The 23478-nt window shown below is 48.7% G+C and overlaps 1 protein-coding gene across 5 annotated transcripts in view; it reads left to right on the forward strand.

The window, feature by feature from the left end:
- Nucleotides 1-23478, forward strand: part of EVI5 (ecotropic viral integration site 5) — a 452905-nt gene that overhangs the window by 240177 nt on the left and 189250 nt on the right. For all 5 annotated transcript variants that reach the window (XM_063939881.1, XM_063939882.1, XM_063939884.1 and 2 more), the window contains one exon: nucleotides 7951-8011. In XM_063939881.1, the coding sequence (XP_063795951.1) occupies nucleotides 7951-8011 (61 nt within the window). The remainder of the gene's footprint in view (nucleotides 1-7950; nucleotides 8012-23478) is intronic.

The raw sequence follows: 23478 nt of genomic DNA on the forward strand, positions 1-23478 counted from the left end.
GTCCGGGCACTGTATCCTAACTGAGGCTTGGAGGAGGGTCATAGGGGGAGGAGCCAGTGCACACCAGGTAGTTCTAAAGCTTTACTTTTGTGCCCAGTCTCCTGCGGAGCCGCTATTCCCATGGTCCTTACGGAGTCCCCAGCATCCACTACGGACTACGAGAAATAGAATTATCGGTAAGTAAATTCTTATTATTTGTTAACAGTTTCTTATATAGCGCAGCATATTCCGTTGTGCTTTACAATTAGAACAACAGTAATAGAACAAAACTGGGTAAAAACAGACATACAGAGGTTGGAAGGCCCTGCTCGCAAGCTTACAATATATAGAAGGTTGAAAAATACTCTCCTAGTTATGAGTGCACACACCATGTGCAGAATACAGAGCCTCTGGTCACAGTGATACAACAGCAAATATGGCTAGGTATAGTATCTATTGTCTCAAAAATGTGAGAAATATCAGATTTCCGTTGCGCCACATCTTCTTGATACCAATCAGGCTGGGTCAATTTTATGCATAAATTCATAGGGTAGTAAAGTTAAGGATCTTCTCACTCTGTAACCCAAGGTTGAAATTTATATTTTGAAAAATATTTGTAGGTGAATTCCTAAATTAATGACCTTCAGCACCAAGGTGATAGTCGACCTTGTAAGTAGTACACAATGATAATTCAGCCTACCAATAGGGCTATGACTTCCACAGATATCTGCGTATTCATGTAGTGTGTACCCATACAATATTCATATATAGAGAAAACACCATAATATAGCATATATATATACTTGAGAGTGCACGTCTATTCATCAGGCGGGTGGTCTTCTGTTTGCCGGCGGTCGGGCTCCCGGCGCTCAGTATACCGGCGCCGGGAGCCCGACAGCCGGCATACCGACACTTATTTTCCCTCGTGGGGGTCCACGACCCCCATAGAGGGAGAATAAAATAGTGTGGCGCGCGTAGCGCGCCACCGTGCCCGTAGCGTGGCGAGCGCAGCGAGCCCGCAAGGGGCTCATTTGCGCTCGCCAAGCTGTCGGTAAGCCGGCGGTCGGGCTCCCAGCGCCGGGATGCTGGTCGCCGGGAGCCCGACCACCGGCCAGCCGTAGTGAACCCCATCAGGCATAGAGTTTCTCAAAAGCATACAATATTATTGCTGTGTAGTGTGGCTGTATTCATATACAATGTGTATAAAACATAGGTAGGGTACCATACACACAGAACTTTAAGTAGAGAGATCAGTATGATCAGATATGCAGATATAGTAAGTTAATCCCATTGGCCGTACACTGCAGACAGTGACTGATATGTGAGCGGGACTGCTGAAGTGTGTCACGGATATATTGTGTAGACAATTAGACATCTGCTGTTGTGATATTATCACAGAAGTGTGTCTATTACAATAGCATTGCAAACCACGATCAGTGACAATATACACAATGAGTGCCTGTATGTAAATTTGTGAGGATAGTGTGGAGTGAACATGCCACTGTGATGCTGCTGCCTCAGAGTGTGTAATAAACGTTATACTCTGGGTGAGAAATCCCTAGTGGTAGAGATGTTTTTAGGTACAAATTCCTTTAAACAGTCTGGTTCCCTAATTGGGTATTGCAGACAATTGTTATGGTAGACCCACAATATCCATAGTGGAATAAATATGCCAAGTATCTGTGGGCTACATGCAAAAGCAGCCAGTATTTACTCCACTTGCAAAAAAACCAAAAAGTATGTATTTGCATAGCTGGCATTACACCATGGTTTGTCCAGGTACACTGTTATGCTATGGCCACACAAAGCGGCCAACCGGGACCCGCTTGGCCACAAGGAGACTGCACATGGGCGCCTATGCAGGTGCCCACACATGTGCGTCAGTCCCGCCACCGCCGGATCCGACCGCAGCATGCTGCTGTTGAGCCGGATGGCAGGACAATGGAATTTCAAGGTGAACACATACATTTCAATGTATGTATTCCCACAGTGCGGCTGTGCCGCACTGTGTGCTCTTGAAATCCTGTGTCACTGGCCGGATCCTGTTCTGCGAGATCCCATAGAACAGTATCTGTGTGAACACAAAACTACCCTTCCGGCCAAGAAGGTCCCGTTCAGCGGGACTCGCTTGGCCACTATGTATGGCCGTAGCCTTATTTGCTTTTCTCTATCGTCCTAAGTGGATGCTGGGGTTCCTGAAAGGACCATGGGGAATAGCGGCTCCGCAGGAGACAGGGCACAAAAAAGTAAAGCTTTACTAGGTCAGGTGGTGTGCACTGGCTCCTCCCCCTATGACCCTCCTCCAGACTCCAGTTAGATTTTGTGCCCGAACGAGAAGGGTGCAATCTAGGTGGCTCTCCTAAAGAGCTGCTTAGAGAAAGTTTAGTTTAGGTTTTTTTCTTTACAGTGAGTCCTGCTGGCAACAGGATCACTGCAACGTGGGACTTAGGGGGAAAGTAGTAAACTCACCTGCATGCAGAGTGGATTTGCTGCTTGGCTACTGGACACCATTAGCTCCAGAGGGATCGAACACAGGCCCAGCCGTGGAGTCCGGTCCCGGAGCCGCGCCGCCGACCCCCTTGCAGATGCTGAAGCGTGAAGAGGTCCGGAAACCGGCGGCTGAAGACTCCTCAGTCTTCATAAGGTAGCGCACAGCACTGCAGCTGTGCGCCATTTTCCTCTCAGCACACTTCACTGGGCAGTCACTGAGGGTGCAGAGCGCTGGGGGGGGGCGCTCTGAGAGGCAAATATAAACCTTATACAAGGCTAAAAATACCTCACATATAGCCCATAGGGGCTATATGGAGATATTTAACCCCTGCCTGACTGGAAAAATAGCGGGAGAAGAACCCGCCGAAAAAGGGGCGGGGCCTATCTCCTCAGCACACGGCGCCATTTTCTGTCACAGCTCCGCTGGTCAGAACGGCTCCCAGGTCTCTCCCCTGCACTGCACTACAGAAACAGGGTAAAACAGAGAGGGGGGGCACATTAATGGCTATATATATATATATTAAAGCAGCTATAAGGGAGCACTTAATATAAGGATATCCCTTGTATATATAGCGCTTTGTGGTGTGTGCTGGCAGACTCTCCCTCTGTCTCCCCAAAAGGGCTAGTGGGTCCTGTCTTCATTAGAGCATTCCCTGTGAGTTTGCGGTGTGTGTCGGTACGTGGTGTCGACATGTATGAGGACGATATTGGTGTGGAGGCGGAGCAATTGCCAAATATGCAGATGTCACCCCCCAGGGGGTCGACACCAGAATGGATGCCTTTATTTGTGGAATTACGTGATGGTTTATCTTCCCTTAAACAGTCAGTTGAGGACATGAGGCGGCCGGACAATCAATTAATGCCTGTCCAGGCGCCTCAAACACCGTCAGGGGCTGTAAAACGCCCTTTGCCTCAGTCGGTCGACACAGACCCAGACACGGGCACTGATTCCAGTGACGACGGTAGAAATTCAAACGTATTTTCCAGTAGGGCCACACGTTATATGATTTTGGCAATGAAGGAGACGTTACATTTAGCTGATACTACAGATACCGTAAAACAGGGTATTATGTATGGTGTGAAAAAACTACAAACAGTTTTTCCTGAATCAGAAGAATTAAATGACGTGTGTGATGAAGCGTGGGTTGCTCCTGATAAAAAGTTGATAATTTCAAAAAAGTTATTGGCATTATACCCTTTCCCGCCAGAGGTTAGGGCGCGCTGGGAAACACCCCCTAAGGTGGACAAGGCGCTCACACGCTTATCCAAACAAGTGGCGTTACCCTCTCCTGAGACGGCCGCACTTAAGGATCCATCAGATAGAAAGATGGAAGTTATTCAAAAGAATATATACACACATGCAGGTGTTATACTACGACCAGCTATAGCAACTGCCTGGATGTGCAGTGCTGGAGTAGTTTGGTCAGAATCCCTGATTGAAAATATTGATACCCTAGATAGGGACAATGTTTTACTGTCGTTAGAACAAATAAAGGATGCATTTATCTATATGCGTGATGCACAGAGGGATATTTGCACACTGGCATCTCGGGTGAGTGCTATGTCCATTTCAGCCAGAAGAGCCTTATGGACACGACAGTGGACAGGCGATGCGGATTCAAAACGTCACATGGAGGTTTTGCCGTATAAAGGGGAGGAGTTATTTGGAGTTGGTCTATCAGACTTGGTGGCCACGGCTACTGCCGGGAAATCCACTTTTTTACCTCAAGTCACTCCCCAACAGAGAAAGGCACCGACCTTTCAACCGCAGCCTTTTCGCTCCTACAAAAATAAGAGAGCAAAGGGCTTGTCGTACCTGCCACGAGGCAGAGGAAGAGGGAAGAGACACCAACAGGCAGCTCCTTCCCAGGAACAGAAGCCCTCCCCGGCTCCTGCAAAAACCTCAGCATGACGCTGGGGCCTCTCAAGCGGACTCGGGGACAGTGGGGGGCCGTCTCAAAAATTACAGCGCGCAGTGGGCTCACTCGCAGGTAGACCCCTGGATCCTGCAGATAATATTTCAGGGGTACAGGTTGGAATTAGAGACGGATCCTCCTCATCGTTTCCTGAAGTCTGCCTTACCAACCGTCTCTTCCGAAAGGGAGAGGGTGTTGGAAGCCATTCACAAGCTGTACGCTCAGCAGGTGATAGTCAAAGTACCCCTATTACAACAAGGAAAGGGGTATTATTCCACTCTATTTGTGGTACCGAAGCCGGATGGCTCGGTAAGGCCTATTCTAAATCTGAAGTCCTTGAACCTCTACATAAAAAAGTTCAAGTTCAAGATGGAGTCACTCAGAGCAGTGATAGCGAACCTGGAAGAAGGGGACTTTATGGTATCCTTGGACATCAAGGATGCGTATCTACACGTTCCGATTTACCCCGCACACCAGGGGTACCTCAGGTTCATTGTTCAAAACTGTCACTATCAGTTTCAGACGCTGCCGTTCGGATTGTCCACGGCGCCTCGGGTCTTTACCAAGGTAATGGCCGAGATGATGATTCTTCTTCGAAGAAAAGGCGTATTAGTTATCCCATACTTGGACGATCTCCTAATAAGGGCAAGGTCCAGAGAACAGCTGGAGACAGCTTTAGCACTATCTCAAGAGGTGCTAAGACAACACGGGTGGATTCTGAATATTCCAAAATCCCATTTAATCCCGACAACTCGTCTGCTGTTCCTAGGAATGATTCTGGACACGGTTCAGAAAAAGGTTTTCCTTCCAGAGGAAAAAGCCAAGGAGTTATCCGATCTGGTCAGGAACCTCCTAAAACCAGGAAAAGTGTCAGTACATCAATGCACAAGAGTCCTGGGAAAAATGGTGGCTTCTTACGAAGCAATTCCATTCGGCAGATTCCATGCAAGAATATTCCAAAGGGATCTGTTGGACAAATGGTCAGGGTCGCATCTGCAGATGCACCTGCGAATAACCCTGTCACCAAAGACAAGGGTGTCACTTCTGTGGTGGTTGCAGAAGGCTCACCTATTAGAAGGCCGCAGATTCGGCATTCAGGATTGGATCCTGGTGACCACGGACGCCAGCCTGAGAGGCTGGGGAGCAGTCACACAAGGAAGAAACTTCCAGGGAGTATGGACGAGTCTGGAAAAGTCTCTTCACATAAACATTCTGGAACTAAGAGCAATCTACAATGCTCTAAGCCAGGCGGAACTTCTCCTGCAAGGAAAGCCGGTGTTGATTCAGTCGGACAACATCACGGCGGTCGCCCATGTAAACAGGCAGGGCGGCACAAGAAGCAGGAGTGCAATGGCAGAAGCTGCCAAGATTCTTCGCTGGGCGGAGAATCACGTGATAGCACTGTCAGCAGTGTTCATCCCGGGCGTGGACAACTGGGAAGCAGACTTCCTCAGCAGACACGATCTTCATCCGGGAGAGTGGGGTCTACATCCAGAAGTCTTCAACATGTTAATAGACCGTTGGGAAAGACCAATTGTAGACATGATGGCGTCTCGCCTCAACAAGAAACTGGACAAATATTGCGCCAGGTCAAGAGATCCACAGGCAATAGCTGTGGACGCACTGGTAACTCCTTGGGTGTACCAGTCAGTGTATGTGTTTCCTCCTCTGCCGCTCATACCAAAGGTATTGAAGATCATACGGCAAAGAAGAGTAAGAACAATACTAGTGGTTCCGGATTGGCCGAGAAGGACTGGGTATCCGGAACTTCAAGAGATGCTCACGGACGAACCGTGGCCTCTACCTCTGAGAAGGGACCTGCTACAGCAGGGTCCCTGTCTTTTTCAAGACTTACCGCGGCTGCGTTTGACGGCATGGCGGTTGAACGCCAGATCCTAAAAGGGAAAGGCATTCCAGAAGAAGTCATTCCTACCTTGATTAAGGCACGGAAGGAAGTCACCGTGAAACATTATCACCGCATTTGGCGAAAATATGTAGCGTGGTGCGAGGATCGGAGGGTTCCGACGGAGGAATTCCAACTGGGTCGTTTCCTACATTTCCTGCAATCAGGATTATCTATGGGTCTCAAATTGGGATCCATTAAGGTTCAAATTTCGGCCCTGTCAATATTCTTCCAAAAAGAATTGGCCTCTGTCCCTGAGGTCCAGACTTTTGTCAAGGGAGTACTGCATATACAGCCTCCTGTGGTGCCTCCGGTGGCACCGTGGGATCTAAATGTAGTTTTAGATTTCCTCAAATCCCATTGGTTTGAACCATTGAAAAAGGTGGATTTGAAATATCTCACATTGAAAGTGACTATGTTACTAGCCCTGGCCTCTGCCAGGAGAGTATCTGAATTGGCGGCTTTATCTTATAAAAGTCCTTATCTAATCTTCCATTCGGATAGGGCAGAACTGCGGACTCGTCCGCATTTTCTCCCTAAAGTGGTATCAGCATTTCATCTGAACCAACCTATTGTGGTGCCTGCGGCCACTAGCGACTTGGAGGACTCCAAGTTGTTGGACGTTGTCAGAGCCTTAAAAATATACATTGCAAGGACGGCTGGAGTCAGAAAATCTGACTCGCTGTTTATATTGTATGCACCCAACAAGTTGGGCGCACCTGCTTCTAAGCAGTCGATTGCTCGTTGGATTTGTAACACAATTCAACTTGCACATTCTGTGGCAGGCCTGCCACAGCCTAAAACTGTAAAAGCCCACTCCACAAGGAAGGTGGGCTCATCTTGGGCGGCTGCCCGAGGGGTCTCGGCATTACAACTCTGCCGAGCAGCTACGTGGTCGGGGGAGAACACGTTTGTAAAATTTTACAAATTTGATACCCTGGCAAAGGAGGACCTGGAGTTCTCTCATTCGGTGCTGCAGAGTCATCCGCACTCTCCCGCCCGTTTGGGAGCTTTGGTATAATCCCCATGGTCCTTTCAGGAACCCCAGCATCCACTTAGGACGATAGAGAAAATAAGAATTTACTTACCGATAATTCTATTTCTCGGAGTCCGTAGTGGATGCTGGGCGCCCATCCCAAGTGCGGATTATCTGCAATACTTGTACATAGTTATTGTTAACTAATTCGGGTTATTGTTAAGGAGCCATCTTTAAGAGGCCCTTTCTGTTGTCATACTGTTAACTGGGTTTAGATCACAAGTTGTACGGTGTGATTGGTGTGGCTGGTATGAGTCTTACTCGGGATTCAAAATGCCTCCCTTATTGTGTATGCTCGTCCGGGCACAGTACCTAACTGGAGTCTGGAGGAGGGTCATAGGGGGAGGAGCCAGTGCACACCACCTGACCTAGTAAAGCTTTACTTTTTTGTGCCCTGTCTCCTGCGGAGCCGCTATTCCCCATGGTCCTTTCAGGAACCCCAGCATCCACTACGGACTCCGAGAAATAGAATTATCGGTAAGTAAATTCTTATTTTTTCTTTATTCCCAACTAAAATCTGACCCACTTATGTATAGTGCTTATAAGGCAGTGACTATACAGTCATTTTATTTGTGGAATACCATTTGCTCTGTTTACTAATATGCACCATTTTTATCTTATTGCAGGTTAGAAAAAGAGTACACTACAATAAAAACAAAGGAGATGGAGGAGCAAGTTGAGATCAAGGTAAGCAATTTGGGTTTGTAGAATTGAGCTCGACCCTCCCCATCCGCTTTCTTTGGAATGTCTAAATCATCCCTTCTGCAGGATTTCTTCATGTAGAATATCATTGTTACGGAGGTATTATGAATAAAGGGGTCTATTTACTAAGCCTTGGATGGAGTTTAAGTGGCTGGAGATAAAGTACCAGCCAATCCGCTCCTAACTGTCATTTTTCAAACCCAGCCTGTGACTTGACAGTTGGGAGCCGATTGGCTCTTACTTTATCTCCATCCACTTTTAGGGGTATATGCAATTGTGGTCGAATTGCCGCAAATGTCGAAAAACGGGGCATTTTCGACAAAAAAAACCTGTCGAATTGGATTCGACTTTTTGCAATGGTAAAAATGCGGCTTTTCGACAAAAGTATATTCAATTGAAGAATGTCGATGTGACAACAGTGCTTTTTTTCGACAGTCATTTCGTTAGTTTCATTCCGCCTCATTTTGCTGGCGTGATCTAATAAATTTTTTAAAAAATATGGTGTTTTTTTGTGTTTTTTTGATTGCTAATAGCATATCTATTTATATTAGAAGGGATTATCTACTTGGTTTGTCTATTTAGGAGCCACAAATAGTATTTAATATATTTTTTAAAATAATTTTTTTTTTTTTACTAACTAAAATAATATGGAGAGATCAGAGCATGTTTTTCAGTGGGAAGGGGTGGGAATGGGTTAAAATTTCAGAAAAAAATGCGTGGGGTCCCCCCTCCTAAGCATAACCAGCCTCTGGCTCTTTGAGCCGGTCCTGATTGTAAAAATACGGGGGAAGAAATGACATGGGATCCCCCGTATTTTAACAACCAGCACCGGGCTCTGCGCCTGGTCCTGGTGCCAAAAATACGGGGGACAAAACACGTAGGGGTCCCCCGTATTTTTCACACCAGCACCGGGCTCCACTAGTCAGAGAGATAATACCACAGCCGGGGGACACTTTTTTATTATACAGTTGTGCTCATAAGTTTACATACCCAAGCAGAATTTGATTTTCTGGCCATTTGTCAGAGAATATGAATGATAACTCACAAACTTTTCTTTCACTCATGGTTAGTGGTTGGGTGAAGCCATTTATTGTCAAATAACTGTGTTTACGCTTTTTAAATCATAATGACAACAGAAACTACCCAAATGACCCTGATCAAAAGTTTACATACCCTTGAGATTGAAGCCTGATAACATGCACTCAAGTTGACACAAATGGGTTTGAATGGCTACTACAGGATCCCCTGTCATTCCCCCCCCCCCCCCCGTATTTTTACAACCAGGACCGGCTCAAAGAGCCCGAGGCTGGTTATGCTTAGGAGAGGGGACCACACGCATTTTTTTTCAAGATGATTGAACACTTTTGTGCCGTCCGTGAAGTTGAATCCAGGACGCACACTATCGTCAATTGGCCCGTTTTTCGACAGCGGGACTGTCGAATCCGTTTTTTATTGAATATGTCGAACTTGGGTCCCGGCGGGAGGGTTTGTGACTGTCGAATTGTGTTGAATTAAAAACCGGTCGAATTCCAGTCGGAATTCGACCGCAATTGCATATACCCCTAAGTTATGTACGTTCATTTATTTGACAAGCTTTATCATTTTGTTTCTTATTTCATAAAGACCTCCTTAAAGTTGATGACTGAATGTAACCATTTTGCATTTACTAATCTATAACACAATTATTTTGTGCACTCCCAACCCAGGGCAATATGAGGGACTGTATCTAAATTCATTAATTATGGTTCTAACAGCCAATGGGAGTTTATCTTGTTTTAAATTGCACTTCATTAAAAACTTTTATCTTGCAACACTTTTTAAAGTCCCCTTTATTTTAAAATGTTATTTCCTCGTAATTTCAATGAGTCACACTAACTCCTGTCAGTTGTACTCCTGTCAGTTGTACTCCTGTCAAAAGTCTGGACGTTGTCTGGTTGTTATGGAAATCTTATATCTGTCTAGACTTATGCCCCTACATATTAGGCGACCCGCCGCCGAGCTGCTCGGCGGGGGTTAGACATAAAACTGCCCCGGGTCACTCTCGTGTCACGGGATCATGTAAGCGGGCTACTTCCTCCTCATAAACCACTAATCTCTCAGAAGATTCTTCTGATGAGGATGGGGAGTATAGTGCCTCATCAGACACTGACACAGTTGCTTCTGACATGGAATCTACTACTCAGGTTGATGTCCCTGACAGTTCACTGATGATGATGATGATGATGATGATTCCACTACGGTGTCTAAGAAACCTGATAAGTTTAAACTTCAGAAGGTAACTAAAAATAAGATTTTACTCACCGGTAAATCTATTTCTCGTAGTCCGTAGTGGATGCTGGGAACTCCGTAAGGACCATGGGGAATAGACGGGCTCCGCAGGAGACTGGGCACTCTAAAAGAAAGATTAGGTACTATCTGGTGTGCACTGGCTCCTCCCTCTATGCCCCTCCTCCAGACCTCAGTTAGGATACTGTGCCCGGAAGAGCTGACACAATAAGGAAGGATTTTGAATCCCGGGTAAGACTCATACCAGCCACACCAATCACACCATATAACTCGTGATACTATACCCAGTTAACAGTATGAAATATAACTGAGCCTCTCAACAGATGGCTCAACAATAACCCTTTAGTTAGGCAATAACTATATACAAGTATTGCAGACAATCCGCACTTGGGATGGGCGCCCAGCATCCACTACGGACTACGAGAAATAGATTTACCGGTGAGTAAAATCTTATTTTCTCTGACGTCCTAGTGGATGCTGGGAACTCCGTAAGGACCATGGGGATTATACCAAAGCTCCCAAACGGGCGGGAGAGTGCGGATGACTCTGCAGCACCGAATGAGAGAACTCAAGGTCCTCCTCAGCCAGGGTATCAAATTTGTAGAATTTAGCAAACGTGTTTGCCCCTGACCAAGTTGCAGCTCGGCAAAGTTGTAAAGCCGAGACCCCTCGGGCAGCCGCCCAAGATGAGCCCACTTTCCTCGTGGAATGGGCTGTTACTGATTTAGGATGCGGCAATCCAGCCGCAGAATGCTCCAGCTGAATTGTGCTACAAATTCAGCGAGCAATAGTCTGCTTAGAAGCAGGAGCACCTATTTTGTTGGGTGCCTACAGGATAAAAAACGAGTCAGTTTTCCTGACTCCAGCCGTCCTGAAAATATACATTTTTAAGGCCCTGACTACGTCCAGTAACTTGGAATCTTCCAAGTCCCTAGTAGCCGCAGGCACTACAATAGGTTGGTTCAAGTGAAAAGCTGATACCACCTTAGGGAGAAACTGGGGACGAGTCCTCAATTCTGCCCTATCCATATGGAAGATCAGATAAGGGCTTTTACATGACAAAGCCGGCAATTCTGACACACGCCTGGCCGAAGCCAAGGCCAATAACATGACCACTTTCCACGTGAGATATTTCAAATCCACAGTTTTAAGTGGCTCAAACCAATGTGATTTTAAGAAACTCAACACCACGTTGAGATCCCAAGGTGCCACAGAAGGCACAAAAAAGGGTCTGAATATGTAGCACTCCCTTTACAAATGTCTGTACTCCAGGCAGTGAAGCCAGTTCTTTCTGGAAGAAAATCGACAGAGCCGAAATCTGGACCTTAATGGAACCCAAAATTAGGCCCATAGTCACTCCTGACTGTAGGAAGTGCAGAAAACGACCCAGCTGAAATTCCTCGGTTGGGGCCTTCCTGGCCTCACACCATGCAACATATTTTCGCCAAATACGGTGATAATGGTTTGCGGTTACTTCTTTCCTGGCTTTTATCAGCGTAGGAATGACTTCCTCCGGAATGCCCTTTTGCTTTAGGATCCGGAATTCAACCGCCATGCCGTCCAACGCAGCCGCGGTAAGTCTTGGAACAGACAGGGCCCCTGCTGTAGCAGATCCTGTCTGAGCGGTAGAGGACATGGGTCCTCTGATATTATTTCTTGAAGTTCTGGGTACCAAGCTCTTCTTGGCCCATCCGGAACCACGAGTATCGTTCTTACTCCTCGTTTTCTTATTATTCTCAGTACCTTTGGTATGAGAGGCAGAGGAGGGAATACATAAACCGACTGGTACACCCACGGTGTCACTAGACCGTCCACCGCTATTGCCTGAGGGTCCCTTGACCTGGCGCAATATCTAGTTTTTTGTTTAGGCGGGACGCCATCATGTCCACCTGTGGCCTTTCCCAACGGTTTACCAACAGTTGGAAGACTTCTGGATGAAGTCCCCACTCTCCCGGGTGTCGGTCGTGTCTGCTGAGGAAGTCTGCTTCCCAGTTGTCCACTCCCGGAATGAACACTGCTGACAGTGCTAAGACGTGATTTTCCGCCCATCGGAGAATCCTTGTGGCTTCTGCCATCGCCATCCTGCTTCTTGTGCCGCCCTGTCGGTTTACATGGGCGACTGCCGTGATGTTGTCTGATTGGATCAGTACCGGCTGGTTTTGAAGCAGAGGCCTTGCCAGACTTAGGGCATTGTAAATGGCCCTCAGTTCCAGAATATTTATGTGTAGGGACGACTCCTGACTTGACCAAAGTCCTTGGAAATTTCTTCCCAGTGTGACTGCCCCCCAGCCTCGAAGGCTGGCATCCGTGGTTACCAGGACCCAGTCCTGTATGCCGAATCTGCGGCCCTCTTGAAGATGAGCACTCTGCAGCCACCACAGTAGAGATACCCTGGTCCTTGGAGACAGGGTTATCAGCCGATGCATCTGAAGATGCGATTCCGACCACTTGTCCAAGAGGTCCCACTGAAAGGTTCTTGCATGGAACCTGCCGAATGGAATTTTGCTTCGTAAGAAGCTACCATTTTTCCCAGGACTCGTGTGCAGTGATGCACCGATACCTGTTTTGGTTTCAGGAGGTCTCTGACTAGAGATGACAGCTCCTTGGCTTTCTCCTGCGGGAGAAACACTTTTTTCTGTTCTGTGTCCAGAACCATCCCCAGGAACAGCAGGCGTGTGGTAGGAACCAGCTGTGACTTTGGAATGTATATAATCCATCCGTGCTGTTGTAGCACTTCCCGAGATAGTGCTACTCCGACCAACAACTGCTCCATGGACCTCGCCTTTATAAGGAGATCGTCCAAGTACGGGATAATTAAAAACTCCCTTTTTTCGAAGGAGTATCATCATTTCTGCCATTACCTTGGTAAAGACCCTCGGTGCCGTGGACAGTCCAAACGGCAGTGTTTGGAATTGGTAATGGCAATCCTGTACCACAAATCTGAGGTACTCCTGGTGAGGATGGTAAATGGGGACATGTAGGTAAGCATCCTTGATGTCCAGGGATACCATATAATCCCCCTTCTCCAGGCTTGCAATAACCGCCCTGAGCGATTCCATCTTGAACTTGAATTTTTTTATGTATGTGTTCAAGGACTTCAAATTTAAAATGGGTCTCACCGAACCGTCCAGTTTCGGTACCACAAAAAGTGTGGAATAGTAACCCCGTCCTTGTTGAAGTAGGGGCACCTTGACTATCACCTGCTGGGAATACAGCTTGTGAATTGCCTTTAGCACAGCCTCCCTGCCTGAGGGAGTTGTCGGCAAGGCAGATTTGAGGAAACGGCGGGGGGGAGACGCCTCGAATTCCAGCCCGTACCCCTGAGATACTACTTGAAGGATCCAGGGATCCACCTGTGAGCGAGCCCACTGATCGCTGAAATTTTTGAGGCGGCCCCCCACCGTACCTGGCTACGCCTGTGGAGCCCCCGCGTCATGCGGTGGACTCAGAGGAAGCGGGGGAAGAATTTTGATTCTGGGAACTGGCTGACTGGTGCAGCTTTTTCCCTCTTCCCTCGTCTCTGTGCAGAAAGGAAGCGCCTTTGACCCGCTTGCTTTTCTGAAGCCGAAAGGACTGTACCTGATAATACAGTGCTTTCTTAGGCTGTGAGGAAACCTGAGGTAAAAAAATTTCTTCCCAGCTGTTGCTGTGGATACGAGGTCCCAGAGACCATCCCCAAACAATTCCTCACCCTTATAAGGCTCTATGTGCCTTTTAAAGTCAGCATCACCTGTCCAGTGTCGGGTCTCTAATACCCTCCTGACAGAATGGACATTGCATTAATTCTGGATGCCAGCAGGCAAAATATCCCTCTGTGCATCCCTCATATATAAGACGATGTCTTATGTTCGCAAAATAGTATCCCTGTTTGACAGGGTTACAGACCACGCTGCAGCAGCACTATCTGCAGGTCTCAGTCTAGTACCTGAGTGTGTAAATACAGACTTCAGGATAGCCTCCTGCTTTTTATCAGCAGGTACCTTCAAAGTAGCCGTATCCTAAGACGGCAGTGCCACCTTTTTTGACAAACGTGTGAGCGCCTTATCCACCCTAGGGGATATCTCCCAGCGTAACTTATCCTCTGGCGGGAAAAGGTACGCCATCAGTAACTTTTTAGAAATTATCAGTTTCTTATCGGGGGAACCCACGCTTTTTCACACTTCATTCACTCATTGGATGGGGGAACAAAACACTGCCTGCTTTTTCTCCCCAAACATAAAACCCTTTTTTAGTGGTACTTGGGTTAATGTCAGAAATGTGTAACACATTTTTTATTGCCGGGATCATGTAACGGATGTTCCTAGTGGATTGTGTATATGTCTCAACCTCGTCGACACTGGAGTAAGACTCCGTGTCGACATCTATGTCTGCCATCTGAGGGAGCGGGCGTTTTTGAGCCCCTGATGGCCTTTGAGACGCCTGGGCAGGCGCGGGCTGAGAAGCCGGCTGTCCCATAGCTGTTACGTCATCCAGCCTTTTATGTAAGGAGTTGACACTGTCGGTTAATACCTTCCACCTATCCATCCACTCTGGTGTCGGCCCACAGGGGGCGACATCCCATTTATCGGCATCTGCTCCGCCTCCACATAAGCCTCCTCATCAAACATGTCGACACAGCCGTACCGACACACCGCACACACACAGGGAATGCTCTGACTGAGGACAGGACCCCACACAGCCCTTTGGGGAGACAGAGAGAGAGTATGCCAGCACACACCAGAGCGCTATATAATGTAGGGATAAGCACTATCACTGAGTGAATTTTCCCCAATAGCTGCTTGTATATATAATATTGCGCCTAAATTTAGTGCCCCCCCTCTCTTTTTAACCCTTTGAGCCTGAAAACTACAGGGGAGAGCCTGGGGAGCTGTCTTCCAGCTACACTGTGAAGAGAAAATGGCGCCAGTGTGCCGAGGGAGATAGCTCTGCCCCTTTTTCGCAGACTTTTCTCCCGCTTTTTTATGGATTCTGGCAGGGGTAATTATCACATATATAGCCTCTGGGGCTATATATTGTGATTATTTTGCCAGCCAAGGTGTTTCTATTGCTGCTCAGGGCGCCCCCCCCCCCCCAGCGCCCTGCACCCTCAGTGACCGGAGTGTGAAGTGTGTATGAGGAGCAATGGCGCACAGCTGCAGTGCTGTGCGCTACCTTGGTGAAGACTGAAGTCTTCTGCCGCCGATTTTCCGGACCATCTTCATGCTTCTGGCTCTGTAAGGGGGACGGCGGCGCGGCTCCGGGAACGAACACCAAGGACGGGTCCTGCGGTCGATCCCTCTGGAGCTAATGGTGTCCAGTAGCCTAAGAAGCCCAAGCTAGCTGCAAGCAGGTAGGTTCGCTTCTTCTCCCCTTAGTCCCTCGTTGCAGTGAGCCTGTTGCCAGCAGGTCTCACTGTAAAATAAAAAACCTAACATATACTTTCTTTCTAGGAGCTCAGGAGAGCCCCTAGTGTGCATCCAGCTCGGCCGGGCACAGAAATCTAACTGAGGTCTGGAGGAGGGGCATAGAGGGAGGAGCCAGTGCACACCAGATAGTACCTAATCTTTCTTTTAGAGTGCCCAGTCTCCTGCGGAGCCCGTCTATTCCCCATGGTCCTTAAGGAGTTCCCAGCATCCACTAGGACGTCAGAGAAACTGTATTACCGCATTCTGACCATTTAGTAGATATACGTAAAGAACCCTTGTCTTCTCCAGGAAAGAAATTCTCCCTGTCTAAAAGGATCGTAGCTCGCTATCCTCTCCCTTCAGAGTTATGTAACAAGTGGGAAAACTCACCGCCGGTGGATTCCCATGTCACCCGTCTCGTGGAGTCATCTACTCTGCCTGTCACCACTGTTACCTCACTGAAGGAACCGACAGATAAACGTGTGGAGGGATGCCTGAAGTCTATTTACTCCCTTACTGGTGCTGTACATAGACCCACTATAGCCTCCTGGGCTGCAAAAGGAATTGCCAGACAATACCTGTCTCATATTATCACCGCCGCCTTTTACATTCAGGAGGCGTCCTCTGAGGCGGGTGTGTTGGCGGCCAAGGCATCGACTACATCCATCCTGGCTCGCCGTATTCTGTGGTTGAGGTCATGAAAGGTGGACCTGGACTCCAAAAAGACCTTGGAGGTACTCCCTTTTTAGGGGGACATCCTATTTGGGGAAGATCTCAATAAAATTGTGACTAACTTAGCGGCTGCTAAGACCGCTTTTCTCCCAAATACTAATCCTTCTGCGCAGAAGGCAAAAGGTACCACTGTTCACTCCTTTCCACCTCAAGGGAAAGCCAAAGGTCATGCATACCCGAGACAATCTCGTGCTCCCAAAACCACTAAGCCCAAGGCAAAACAATCCTAGGCAGCCCGTCAGCCTGCTTCTAAACACGACAAGCCTGCTGCATGATGGTGCGGGCCTCCCCCTGGGGGACCCCCGGGTGGGAGGCCGACCTCTGCGATTCACCGAGGTCTGGTTGAAGACCACTTCAGACGCATGGGTGTGAGAAGTTTTCTCTCATGGGTACGCAGTCTCTTTCAAGAGACAGCCCCCTCGCCAGTTCTGCACAACGGTTATCCCTTCGGAACCGTTCAAGCTCTCCAACTGGTTGTGCGTTCTCTCCTGGATACAGGAGTGGTGGTGCCGGTACCTCTGTCCCAGAGAGGCAGAGGAAACTACTCAACCCTGTTTTTAGTCCCGAAACACAATGGGTCTTTCCGGCCTATATTCAACTTCAAATCACTGAACAAGTTTTTGAGAGTGTCCAAGTTCCGTATGGAAACACTGTGCTCAATTGTACTGGCCATGGAACCCGGAGACTATATGGTATCCCTGGATATACGAGATGCTTACCTGCATATACCTATTGCCATATCGCATCAGCAATATCTGTGGTTTGCTATTGGCAACCTTCACTATCAATTCCAGGCTCTGCCGTTTGGACTGGCCACGGCCCTCCGAATCTTCACCAAGGTTATGGCCGTGATGACTGCTCATTTCCGTCGCCAGGGAGTCAGGATCCTGCTGTACCTGGACGACTTGCTGATTGTGGCAAACTCCCACAATGTCCTCCTCAGTCATCTACAACTGACTGTAAACTTCCTACAAGCCCACAGGTGGCTTATCAACTGGAAGAAGTCCTCGCTGGTCCCTGCTCGGAGCAGGGTGCACCTGGGGGCACTGCTGGACAAGCGCAGTCAACGGCTGTTTCTGTCTCCATAGAAGGTCCTGAAACTTCAGGACAGTATCCGATACTTTCTCTCTCGCTCAAGAGTGTCGATACACTTGGCGATGCAAGTACTAGGCCTCATGGTGTCTGCGTTTGACATGGTAGAGTACGCTCAATTTCATTCCCGCCCTCTGCAGAGGTTAATCCTTTCCAAGTGGGAAGGCCTACCTCATCGGATCAGGTCTCGCATGATCTCCTTGACGCCGGAGGTTTGTCGGTCACCGACCTGGTGGCTGCAGGGCCGTCCCTTCTGGATCCGTAACTGCGTCTGACTGACAACGGACGCCAGTCTGAGAGGTTGGGGCGTGGTGTTGTAGCAACACTCTCTCTCCAGGGTCGGTGGACCATGGTGGAATCACTCCTCCCGATAAACATTCTGAAATTGCGGGCAATGTTCAATCCTTTATTTCTTGTCCAGCCTCTGATACAGAACAGGCCTGTTTAGTACGATCAGACAACGCCACCATGGTGGCATACGTAAACCATCAAGGCGGAACGCCATCTGCCAGCAATATCGGCAGTGTTCATTCCGGGAGTCCTCAACTGGGAAGCGGATTTCCTCAGTCGTCAGGACGTGCACGCTGGAGAGTGGAGTCTTCACCAGGATGTCTTTCAACTCCTAGTGGACAAGTGGGGCCTACCAGATGTAGACCTGATGGCGCCTCGACACAATCACCAAGTTCCGGTCTTCGGATCAAGGACCAGGGATCCTCAAGTAGCGTTTGTGGACTCACTGGTAATTCCATGGATCTTTCGGCTGCCCTACGTGTTCCCTCCAGTGTCACTCCTGCCCAGGGTACTGCGGAAATTCAAACAAGGAGGAATACTACTTCTAGTTGCTTCAGCAATGGCCCAGACGGCATTGGTTCTCACACCTGCTGGGTTTATCGATAGAGCGTCCTCTTCTACTTCCTCAACGCCCAGCCCTCCTCGTTCAGGGCCCTTGTGTCTACCCGGACCTGGCCAGACTGGCTTTGATGGCGTGGCTCTTGAAGCCTCACTCCTGAAGGCCAAAGGATTCTCCGAAGCGGTTATCCAAACTATGCTGAAGGCCCGCATACTGGCTTCTGTGCGGATTTATTACAGGGTCTGGACTTCTTACTTCACCTGGTGTGCTGCTAAGAATTATGATGTATACAAATTCAGAACTTCCAGACTTCTGGCATTTCTGCAACAAGGCCTGGACTTAGGCCTTCGTCTGGCTTCCCTCAAGGTTCATATCTCTGCCTTGTCGGTGTGGTTTCAGAGAAAAATAGCGTCTATTACTGACGTTCATACTTTCACTCAGGGTGTTTTTCGGATTCAGCCTCCCTATGTCCCTCCTGTGGCTCCATGGGGTCTGTTTTCCTGAATGCCCTGCAAGAGTCTCCATTTGAATCTCTTGAATAAGTGTACCTTAAATGGCTCACTGTCAAGGTCCTGTTCCTACTGGCTATTGCCTCTGCTAGGAAGGTGTCATACCTAGGCGCTCTGTCCTGTCGTCAACCCTTTCTGATTTTTCACCGTGACCAAGCGGTTCTTAGAACTCACCCTGGCTATTTGCCTAAGGTGATGTCATCTTTCCACCTTAACTAAGAGATTGTGGTTGCGGCCTTTAGGGGTCATTCCGAGTTGATCGCACGGTAGCAGTTTTTTGCAGCCGTGCGATCAAATAGTCGCCGCCTATGGGGGAGTGTATTCTAGCATAGCAAGAGTGCGATCGTTTGTGCAGGGGAGCGGTGTAAAACGTTTTTGTGCAGTTTCTGAGTAGCTCTGAACTTACTCAGCCACTGCGATCACTTCAGCCTGTCAGGTCTCGGAATTGACGTCAGACACCCGCCCTGCAAATGCCTGGACACGCCTGCGTTTTCCACGGCACTCCAAGAAAACGGTCAGTTGCCACCCAGAAACGCCTTCTTGCTGTCATTCACCTTGCAATCGCCGCTGTGATCGCTTTCTTCATAAGGACCCACGCTGCCCGGCGTTTCCTGTTACCGGGCAGCATGCGCCTGCACATTGCGGTCGCGGCGCATGCGCAGTTCAGACCCGAATTCACTGCTGTGAAAAACTGCAGCGTGCGATCGGGTCAGAATGACCCCCTTTATCTCTTCTGATTTGTCCTCCAAAGAGCGGTCTTTGGATGTGGTAAGGTCTCTCCGTATTTATGTGGAGAGGACTGCCTCTATCAGGAGGTCAGATACCCTTTTTGTACTCTTTGGTTTTCACAAACATGGCTGGCCTGCGAATAAGCAAACCTTGGCCAGATGGATTAAAATGGTGATTGCACAAGCCTATGTGCAGCCTGGCCTTCCAGCTCCTGCTGCAATCAAAGCCAATTCTACTCGTCTGTTGGATCTTCTTGGGCGACCCGCCGAGGCGCGTCCACTGAACAATTGTGCAAGGCGTCTACGTGGTCCTCGGTGAACACGTTCAATAGGTTCTATGCCTTCGATACTTCCGCCTCCCAGGATGCTTCCTTTAGATGCCGGGTTCTCATACCCGCTACGGCACGTCCCCTCCCATGAGTAACTGCTTTAGGACATCCCCGATGTTTCCCTGTGGAACCAATGTACCCCGCTGCAGAAAAGGAGATTTATGGTAGACTTACCATGGTTAAATCTTTTTGCGAGGTACATTGGTTCCACAGGGCGCCCACTCTGACGCACCGAGCCTCTATGGGTTTGTATGGAATTAGCCGCTAGTCCCTTCTCCTGTCGTGAGAACGTGGTTCTAGGTGATGAACATCTGCCTTCTTTTACCTGCTCCTGCATTGGACTGAGTTAACGAAACTGAGCTCACAGTGCCTGGAGGCGGGGTTATAGAGGAGGCCCCAATGCATCCTGGGACAGTCTAAAGCTTTAGCCTGTTGGTGCCTGGATCAAGATCCATTTCTACACCCCGATGTTTCCCTTTGGAACCAATGTGCCTCGCAGAAAGAGATTTAACCATGGTAAGTCTATCATAAATCTCCTTTTCTCTTACGTCCTAGGGGATACTGGGAATCTATTTAGTACCATAGGGTATAGACATGGGCACTATAGAAGTTTGATTCCTGACTCCTCCCTCTATGCCCCTCCTTCCAGACTCAGTTTAGAAAATGTGCTCGGAGGAGCCGGTCACATCTCTGGAAGCTCCTGAAGAATTTTCTTCATTTATTTTTTGAGTTTATTTTCAGGCAGAACTGGATGGCACCAGCCTGCCTGCTTCGTGGGACTTAGGGTGGAGAACGGCCCAACCTCTCTCGGGTTTAATGGTCCCGATCCCCGCTGATGGGAAGCTAGCTACTGAGGGAACTATTTGCAAACCCCACGACTGCGAGCGTACATTCACGCAGCACGCCGCCACCCCTAACAGAGCCAGAAGAGTGGCGAGTGCTAAGCCGGCGTCCAGGTTAGTGGGTTGCCAGCCATTATGGCGGCATGAGGGTACGGAGACGCACGGCTTCTAAACAGGGCGGACTGCGTCTCCCAACTGTGTACCAACAAAGACGCTGAACAGCGGACGCAGTACCCAGACTGGCAACAAAGCCATAAAAGGAGTCGGTCTCCATTTTATGCACATAGACACCTACAGCCAGTATAAAGAAGAGCGGGAAGAACGCGCGGCATTGAAGGGGCGGGCCTTCACTGTGAGCGGATCCAGCAGCTCACAAGCGCCATTTTCCCTACTGCAGCTGACACAGACACTGACTGACTGACAGGGATGCGCAGCTCCTCTGGAGAGGCTCAGCGGTACCAGGGGTTCATAGCAGGGGGGGAGTGATTATTAATGTACTAAATCCCTAATCTAGGTACTTAGTCTGCGAACCGTCTAAGCTTGACATTAGCGATAAGGGCGCCGTGTTCTGGTTCCATACTCTCTCTGTCTCTCCCTGGAAGGGCTCTTTGTGGGTTAATTGTGCATTTAACCTTTTCCTGTGTGTGTGTGTGCTATCACTGTTACAGTATATCAGGCAAAGAGTGTGTTTCATGTAAGGCGCAGTGATCCTCTTCTCCAGGGGGTTCACTAGTGTGTACTCAGTGTAGTATCCCTTCCCATTCTAGTGGGGCAGAACCAGCATGGCTGGACTCCATTAGGGGAAAGATTTCCACAATTTCTACTAAGTTATCTCAGAATGATAAAGAGACGCAATACTTAAGACAATCTATGACTGAGTTTATGAAAAAAAACTCAGTACCCAAACCAGCGTCTCAGTCCCCTGCCATTTGTCAGCAAAAACGTACTTTGGCCCATATCCTGCAGTCTGACTCTGATGAGGGATCAGAAATGGAGGATGATGAGGTAGATTCAGAGATGGGGGAGGGTACTCTGTCGCAGGGAATAGAGGCTCTTATAGATGCCATCAGGGAAGCCCTCAATATCCCTGATAAGGTGACAAAGGAGAGTGAGGAATCTTATTTTCTCTAACGTCCTAAGTGGATGCTGGGGACTCCGTCAGGACCATGGGGAATAGCGGCTCCGCAGGAGACAGGGCACAAAAATAAAGCTTTAGGATTAGGTGGTGTGTACTGGCTCCTCCCCCTATGACCCTCCTCCAAGCCTCAGTTAGGTTTTTGTGCCCGTCCGAGCAGGGTGCAATCTAGGTGGCTCTCCTAAAGAGCTGCTTAGAAAAAGTTTTTAGGTTTTTTATTTTCAGTGAGTCCTGCTGGCAACAGGCTCACTGCATCGAGGGACTTAGGGGAGAGAATTTCAACTCACTTGCGTGCAGGATGGATTGGATTCTTAGGCTACTGGACACCATTAGCTCCAGAGGGAGTCGGAACACAGGTCTCACCCTGGGGTTCGTCCCGGAGCCGCGCCGCCGACCCCCCTTACAGATGCTGAAGATTGAAGGTCCGGAAACAGGCGGCAGAAGGCTCTTCAGTCTTCATGAAGGTAGCGCACAGCACTGCAGCTGTGCGCCATTGTTGTCACACACTTCACACCAAGCGGTCACGGAGGGTGCAGGGCGCTGCTGGGGGCGCCCTGGGCAGCAATATTTAATACCTTTATGGCAAAAGAATACATCACATATAGCCATTGAGGCTATATGTATGTATTTAACCCATGCCAGATATCTAAAACTCCGGGAGAAAAGCCCGCCGAAATAGGGGGCGGGGCTTATTCTCCTCAGCACACAGCGCCATTTTCCTGATCAGCTCCGCTGTGAGGAAGGCTCCCAGGACTCTCCCCTGCACTGCACTACAGAAACAGGGTAAAACAGAGAGGGGGGGCATTTTTTGGCGATATTTTGATATATTTAAGCTGCTATAAGGAACAACACTTATATAAGGTTGTTCCCATATATATTATAGCGCTTGGGTGTGTGCTGGCAAACTCTCCCTCTGTCTCCCCAAAGGGCTAGTGGGGTCCTGTCTTCGATAAGAGCATTCCCTGTGTGTCTGCTGTGTGTCGGTACGTGTGTGTCGACATGTATGAGGACGATGTTGGTGTGGAGGCAGAGCAATTGCCGATAATGGTGATGTCACCCCCCAGGGAGTCGACACCGGAATGGATGGCTTTGTTTATGGAATTACGTGATAATGTCAGCACATTACAAAAATCAGTTGACGACATGAGACGGCCGGCAAACCAGTTAGTACCTGCCCAGGCGTCTCAGACACCGTCAGGGGCTGTAAAGCGCCCTTTACCTCAGTCGGTCGACACAGACCCAGACACAGACACTGAATCTAGTGTCGACGGTGATGAAACAAACGTATTTTCAAGTAGGGCCACACGTTATATGATCACGGCAATGAAGGAGGCTTTGCATATCTCTGATACTGCAAGTACCACAAAAAGGGGTATTATGTGGGGGGTGAAAAAACTACCTGTAGTTTTTCCTGAATCAGAGGAATTAAATGATGTATGTGATGAAGCGTGGGTTAACCCAGATAGAAAAGTGCTAGTTTCAAAAAAGTTATTAGCATTATACCCTTTCCTGCCAGAGGTTAGGGCGCGCTGGGAAACACCCCCTAGGGTGGATAAGGCGCTCAC

This window comes from Pseudophryne corroboree, chromosome 9, assembly GCF_028390025.1.
Source record: "Pseudophryne corroboree isolate aPseCor3 chromosome 9, aPseCor3.hap2, whole genome shotgun sequence".
Classification (NCBI taxonomy): Eukaryota; Metazoa; Chordata; class Amphibia; order Anura; family Myobatrachidae; genus Pseudophryne; species Pseudophryne corroboree.